The sequence below is a fragment of the Protobothrops mucrosquamatus genome, unplaced genomic scaffold (assembly GCF_001527695.2).
Source record: "Protobothrops mucrosquamatus isolate PMUCROS unplaced genomic scaffold, P.Mucros_1.0 scaffold1621, whole genome shotgun sequence".
NCBI lineage: Eukaryota > Metazoa > Chordata > Lepidosauria > Squamata > Viperidae > Protobothrops > Protobothrops mucrosquamatus.
Genome location: NW_015387782.1, coordinates 208,218 through 215,727, shown reverse-complemented (window position 1 = coordinate 215,727; position 7,510 = coordinate 208,218). Strand labels below are relative to the sequence as shown.

The 7,510-nt window shown below is 36.9% G+C and overlaps 1 protein-coding gene across 1 annotated transcript in view; it reads left to right on the top strand.

The window, feature by feature from the left end:
- Window positions 1-485: 485 nt before the first annotated feature.
- LOC107293453 (dynein heavy chain 5, axonemal) overlaps window positions 486-7,510 on the top strand; it is an 89,612-nt gene continuing 82,587 nt past the window's right edge. Inside the window, exons 1-3 of the mRNA XM_015822605.1 lie at window positions 486-687; window positions 2,261-2,502; window positions 5,146-5,322. Coding sequence (XP_015678091.1) covers window positions 486-687; window positions 2,261-2,502; window positions 5,146-5,322 — 621 coding nt within the window. The remainder of the gene's footprint in view (window positions 688-2,260; window positions 2,503-5,145; window positions 5,323-7,510) is intronic.

Below are 7,510 nucleotides of genomic sequence, written 5' to 3'. Positions count from 1 at the left end.
GAAAATGTATATGTTAATAAAAGTCATGCAAATGTGTGTAAATTGTATATGCTTATTTAACATGCTTTGTTAACGTCAAGAATCTCTACATGTAAAACAAGCTGCGAAGCACAAATCATTCCTTATGTTGATCACCCAATACAATTCTTGTACTTAAAGAACAAAGCTAAAACAATTTCATCCTAGATATTATTGGATTAAAGTTCCCATAACGCATGACATTTATGTTGATGAAAGAAAATGTAAATTGTAATCTAATATCACTTGGAAATCTAAAATTGAAGGGAAAAAAATCAACAAGTAGCAACTTAAGACTTTTGAGTATGCCTTTATTTTCTGTTTGTGTTTCCCTCTTTTTAACATGGCTGAAAATAAATGAATAGTTAAGAGAAGGCTGCAACATACCATGGATAACTTTAACATTGCAACCCACAGAATGTTTTTACACTATCAGATTCAAAGACTAAAATCCACCTGTTGATAGAATGCTGTACTACTGTAGCAATGATTTCAAATGGATTTTCCCTTTGGCATGTACAGATTGTGGCCAACCCCATCGTGAAATGAGAATGAATCCAAAGGCCATCACTGCACCTCAGATGTTTGGACGCCTTGATGTGGCAACCAATGACTGGACAGATGGGATATTTTCCACTCTTTGGAGGAAAACTTTGAGAGCCAAGAAGGGTACTATATTATAATTGCTAGAGTTATATTTCATAGGAAAAAAACATCCAAAGATCCAGTTATTCCTTTCATTACTCTCATTTGTTATAATATTAATCGAGCCATCCTAGTCTGAAACTAAGGAGGCTCTTGGGAGCATATTATGGATGAAATGGAGAAATTGCAATAGCAGACAGGGTTGAGTTTGGAGCTTTGGCTGTTCCGATGTTACTATAAATATAGTCATATAATTGGTAATGGCTGAGAATACTGAAAATTGTACTTAAAAGCTAACAACAGATCATATAGTTGGGTTATTGTGAGAATGACCTGCTGGAAAGTACACTCTATTCTAGTTGGTTGCTGTATTTATCAGATTATTTAAATATTTTAGATTCCTGAATAGAATGTGCAGATGAGAAATAGAATTCTTAAATTCATGGATAAGCCTCAAGTTTTTGTAGCAAGGCTGGGAAACATTTTCAGCCCCATAGGTCACAAGCAATATGGAATGGCATGGAATGGAATGGAATAGAATAGAATAGAATAGAATAGAATAACAATAGAGCTGGAATGGACCTTGGAGGTCTTCTAGTGCAACCCCCTGCTCAAGCAGGAGACTCTATACCATTTCAGACAAGTGGCTGCCCAGTCTCTTCTTAAAAATCTCCAGTGATGAAGCACCTATAACGTCTGAAGGCAAGTTATTCCACTGGTTAATTGTTCTCACTGTTAAGCAGTTTCTCCTTAATTCCAGGTTGCTTCTCTCCTTGATTAGTTTCCTTCCATTGTTTTTTGTGTTGCCCTCTGGTGCTTTGGAAAATAAGTTGACCCCCTCTTCTTGGGGCAGCCCTAAAACACTGGAATAGTGCTATCATGTTACCCCTAGTTCTTCTTTTCTCTAGACTAGCCAAACTCAAATCCTGCAACTGTTTTTCATATGTTTTAGTCTTCAGGCCTTTAATCATCTTAGTTGCTCTTCTCTGCATTTTCCCCATAGTTTCAATACCTTTATTTTTTCGACTAGCATCCTTAGCCTGCTCACTATGTGTGGATACTTTTTTTCCTCTCAGTCTAGGAAAAAGAGTGCAAAAGAAGTAGTTCTTATCAAAATTGCTGAATGGCAGCTTTGACAGATGGGGAAAGAGAATAGGAGGATGACTTTTTATTGCTTAGGTGTCACCTGTCAAGGGCTTTACATGTAAAATAAAAATGTCAAGTATCTTGTAAGTAATGTTTCCCCAGCATATTACTTGCTTTGAGAAATCTGTTACTATTAAATAAAATCTATTACTGTTAAACAGAATACACATTTTGTGCTTTTCAGAATTGCTGGAGAGAGCCAAAGAAAGAAATGATTTAAATGAAGCTTTTCTGCATTTCACTTCTGCAAGGTTAAGTAGGAACTTGTCTAAGATCATCCACTGATCTTCAGAGCCACTTGAGAAGTTGACTATAAATATCACACAGCAAATTAGTCTGTGTTGTTTCTACTTTTTAATCATATTCATATGTATTCCATGAGGCAGGAAAATGATTGTATCACAAAATACTCTCTTTACAAGAAATGTTTCCCTCCCCCTTTTGGATATAGGGGAACACATCTGGATAGTACTCGATGGTCCTGTTGATGCCATTTGGATTGAAAATCTGAATTCGGTGCTTGATGATAACAAAACATTGACCCTAGCTAATGGAGATCGGATCCCTATGGCGCCCAATTGTAAAATTGTTTTTGAACCTCATAATATTGACAATGCTTCTCCTGCAACAGTGTCAAGGAATGGCATGGTATTTATGAGCTCATCTGTCCTCAACTGGAGCCCTGTTCTGGAGGTATATTTGCTTTCATGAGTTCAAACTCTTTGTATCATGAATCACTTTCGGATTGTTAAAAATTAGTTTATGAATGCAATTATAGAATAGTCTGCAATATGCTCTGGATATACATTTAGCTGTCTAATAAAGCTGTGTATTTACTTCCACAGCCATTATTTTCAATCGTTTAGCTACTAAATACCAATAATGTCAACTACTAACCATCTTAACATTTAACGTTATATAGCCATACTGTTCTAAGTGAAATCATTATCGACTCTGGTACAAGATTCTTCTATAGGAATATGATTACCATATCTACACTTTGGGGACCTCCATGGTTGTGTTACACAACTGACTATTCTTAAGAAGTCTAGTGTGTGTTGTATCTCTCAATTCAAAGAACTGATGGTCAATTTTGAAGTCTTAAAAGGTTTGTGTTTCATATCTTCAGATTTTTAGTCTGATGCCATTGTGTCTTCCTAGAAAGGGACTGTACTAATGAGGTTAGATCAGGCTCTTGAGCTACTGGGAACTCATTTTATCTGTGGTCTGACATTCAATCTGGTTTAATTGTTGTGAAGAGCTTGACAGGATCATCTAACCGACTTCTTCTGAGTTGCTGTCTTCAGATGAAGCTATGTGCCAGGGATGTTGACACTATGATACTATCCTTGAAGTCTACTAAAGAATCGGGGGGGCATGTAAAATATTATCTCATGTTGACTTCCTCCCCACATCAGATGTGTATGGGAAGGGACATCTTTCTGCTCCCTTATGACACAAACACATAATTCCATTTCCTATGTTTTACACATATTTCTGATGTGATTCTATGTAGATATCATCATATAATTGGAGGGCCTTCTGAAAATGAATAACATTCACAACTTCAGTGTGTCTCTAATACTACCTTGCTTCATTTTCCACTGTATTCCTGCATGTGGCTAATATGTAGTCTCATCTCCGCCTTTACCAAATTAGTCTGGGAAAGGTTATAAGATGAGAGGCAGGAATGCTCAACAAACCTGATTTTCCTAGTTGAAAAGGAAATGAATGTAGGCTTTATGAATGTTACCCCATGATTTAAGGAGATATTTTATTTTATTTATTTATTTATTTATTATATTTTTAACCCGCCCTTCTCCTTGCGGACTCAGGGCGGCTAACAGCCTAATAAAAACAAATACAAAAGTACAAAAATACTACCATTAAAACGTAATTAAAAGGAAATATTAATTTGGCCTTTGTTATTTTAAAAATTGTTTTAAAACCCAACTAAAAATACCCCTTAGGCCAGTCCTGCCAGCTTAAATAGCCATGTCTTGAGGGCGCGGCGGAAGGAAGGGAGATCCGGGATCACCCTGATCTCTGGGGGTAGTTCGTTCCATATGTGCCTAAGTTAGTGTTTACCACTAAAGGATTTTAATCAGTGCCAAAATTGTAGGAATTGTCATTAGTGCACACTATGCCCCTCCAACAGGAGACGAGACTGCAAAACTCAGAACAATAGGAGAACATGGCAATCCAATCAGCTAATATGTGGAGGAAGGTCTTAATACACTTTTTTCACCAGCAGATCTGGCTGTTGGGAAAAGAAATAGTTCTGTGTGGTAAAGGAGAGTATTGAATTATTGGGATGAGTAATATGATAAATGACTGAGCAGGAGGACATGGGAAGGTAGGAAAAGAACCTGATAGGGACAACTGCAAATCAATTTGGAAGGTCAAGACATTAAGAAAAGAGAAAAGAGGAGAGATGACTCTCATGGCAAATATGAGGAAATGAGACAGCTAAATGAGTGTAAAGATCAGGCTGCCAAGCAGTAAATTTTTGTAAGGCATTGACAGACATCTAGAATTATGCTTCATCAATCTTAGCCAGCCAAAGGATTGAGTCTCTGACAACTCCATAGGAATTGGTTTCTACCCCGCTCCCCAAAATGAGGGAGAAATTAAAGATAAATTTGCTCATATCCACAGTAGTAGTCTGATGGCATCTGCGACAAAAGTGAAGACTCCAGTAAAAGTTTAAACTTATGTTGGAATTAGTTAACCAACTAGGACAACAGTTGTCCATAGGTTGGTGCATTATGACTAGATGACTGAAATGACCAGAAATTTTTAAAGTTTTCAACTGCCTCTAGGACTTTTTTGACCAGAAAAATAGGATACAAAATCATTATAAGTGAACTCAAGAATAACAATTCAGAAATTCAGTTAGTACTTTAATGGAGCAAGAATGAGAGAAATATCTCTTGTCATACTTTATATTGACTTTGTGGTTTCTAGACAACTTTTTGCTGTTTCTCAAACTTTTGTTCAATTGATTCATTCACTGTGTTCCCGCTTAGATTCACTTGTCGCCCTTGACATTTTTTAGTATTTGATGTTTTTATTCAATGTTTTCCAATATTAAAATGTGCATCTAATATGCTATCCTTCATCGTCATACTATCACCTATCTGAGAAGCAGATAAGATGAAACACTTGCCTCAAGTATAGACAATTATTCTCTTGCCCAAACAAAATGTTTTGGTGAAAAATCTAATTTCTTCCAGAAAATAAAAATTAGAGGATTGAAACTAAACTCTAGTTGATCTGGTAAATTTGGATAATAATTTCAAAAGTCTCATGGTGATTTGTTTTCAATTATAACAGGGTTTTCTGAAGAGGCGTTCTCCACAGGAAGCAGAGATTTTGCGTCAGTTGTACACAACATCTTTTCCAGACCTTTACCGGTTTAGTATTCAGTCCTTGGAATACAAGATTGAGATGTTAGAAGCCTTTGTGATAATGCAGAGCATTAATATGCTTCAGGGCCTTATACCTTGCAAGGTAATCATTTATGTTGTTCAGACAGATGGATAATGATGGTCATGATTCATCTAATGATTGTCACAGGTATTTTCCAGTGACTCAAGTTCTAATCAAAAGCATGGGAATCATGGAAGTATCAGTAAGTAATCAGGTCCAAGCAAGGTAGTTTTTTTAAATATTTTTATTCTTTTCATTTATAGTTGTTTAATAAAGAACCTATTTTCCCCAGAGAGGGGGGTTGCCCTCTGACAAGCCAGATGGATTGCTTAAATGCAATCTCTTCCTGAGCTGCTTTTCTCTGCAGTGCAGAGGTCGCTAACCTTTCCAACTTTGTGGACCGGAAGGGGGGGAAGGGGATAATTCTGCACGAGCGGGCGGCAAGCACTCATGTGCATGTAGCTCCATTTGCGAGAGCGGCGTGAGGATGTGCATGCACGTACGTGTGCTCACCTGCTGTTTCTGTAGCCCAGTTGCAAACAGCTCATGGTCCACTTCCAGCCATCTCCCAGCTGCAGCCTGAAACTGACCAGAAGTTAATCAGTTTCACACTGAAGGCTTTTATTGTGATAAATGTGCTCATTGGTAGGAAAATGAATTTATTACTGTTGCATTTGCAGTTGCTATCCAATGGGGTTGCTAAACAAGAGCTGTCTGTAATTGATATTCTGTATCATGTTTGTTTTTGTGGCCTGTTCTTATCCATGATTGTTTCTTCAATCTCTTTTTTTTTACTTTTCTACCAAGTTTTGCTTTTCATCCAATAGCCAAGACAGTTTGTATCTGATTTTCTTTTAACAATCTCTCTCTCTCTCTCTCTCTTTCTCTCTCTCTCTCTCTCTCTCTCTCTCTCTCTCTCTCTCTCTCTCTCTCTCTCTCTCTCTCTCCACACACACACACACACAAACACAAACACACACACAAAATTAAGAGATTTATATTTCCAGTTGCTTCCTTTTTATAGTGTTGTTTTTATTTTGCAGTCTTCGGTAGTTTTTATTTACAAATTTCTACCAGTAGACATTACTCACTGTGCATCTTAAAATCATTCTTTCAGTGTTTGTTTTACTTGGAACAGATCAATCCCAGTGGCATAATAGAGTTTGTCAACATTGCTTCTTAGGTGAAAAGCATGATTCATGGTCATTAATTTTCTTGTTTCTCTATGAAGTATGTATAATTCAGCTTGTGTCTAATCAATTATACCTGTAATATATTGAATAATTGGAACAGTCCAAGTGTTTATGGCTTTAATTATATTACCACATTTAATTTTCTTCTCAAAAGTTCTTTGATTAATTTTCTATAATTAGAGCTAGTATTTTTCTTAAAGTGGCTCATGTAATATGCCAAGTGTTTCTTTTAATACTTCGTATTCGTATCTTTGTGGCACCAATTTTTGTATTATTATTATTTGAAATTCATCAACTACAGGATGAAAGTGTGTTCATTGATGGCTATGGACTGTAACAGATTTTTTCTGCTGTGGATTTGTAGATGGATGATTTTTGATTTTCCAGTCTAGGGCTGAGAGTAAGTGACTGGCCAAAAGTGACCCATCCAGAATTCCATAACTTAGGAAGGACCAATGCATCATACAGGCTTTTAGATAGACAGCTAACTTAATATGTTTTAACCAACATCATATTCTAAGCAATATCTGGAATGTACCATGGCAATGTATATTAATAAGATGGATTACATGAATAATAATGATGATGATGATGATGATGATGATGATGATGATGATGATGATGAAAGGGACCTTGGAGGTCATCTAGTCCAACCCCCTGGTCAGGCAGAAAAACCCTATACCATTTCAGACAAATGGCTGTCCAGGTCTTCTTAAAAACTTCCAGTGTTGGAGCATTCACGACTTCTGGAGGCACGTTGTTCCACTGATTAATTGTTCTAACTGTCAGGAAATTTCTCCTTAGTTTTAGGTTGCTTCTCTCTTTGGTTAGTTTCGATCCGTTGCTTCTTGTCTTGCCTTCAGGTGCTTTGGAGAACAGCTTGACTCCCTCTTCTTTGTGGCAACCCCTGAGATATTGGAACACTGCTATCATGTCACCCCTAGTCCTTCTCTTCATTAAACTAGACATACCCAGTTGCAGCAACCATTCCTTATATGTTTTAGCCTCCAGTCTCCTAATCATCTTTGTTGCTCTTTTCTGTACTCTTTCTAGAGTCTCAACATCTTTTTTACATC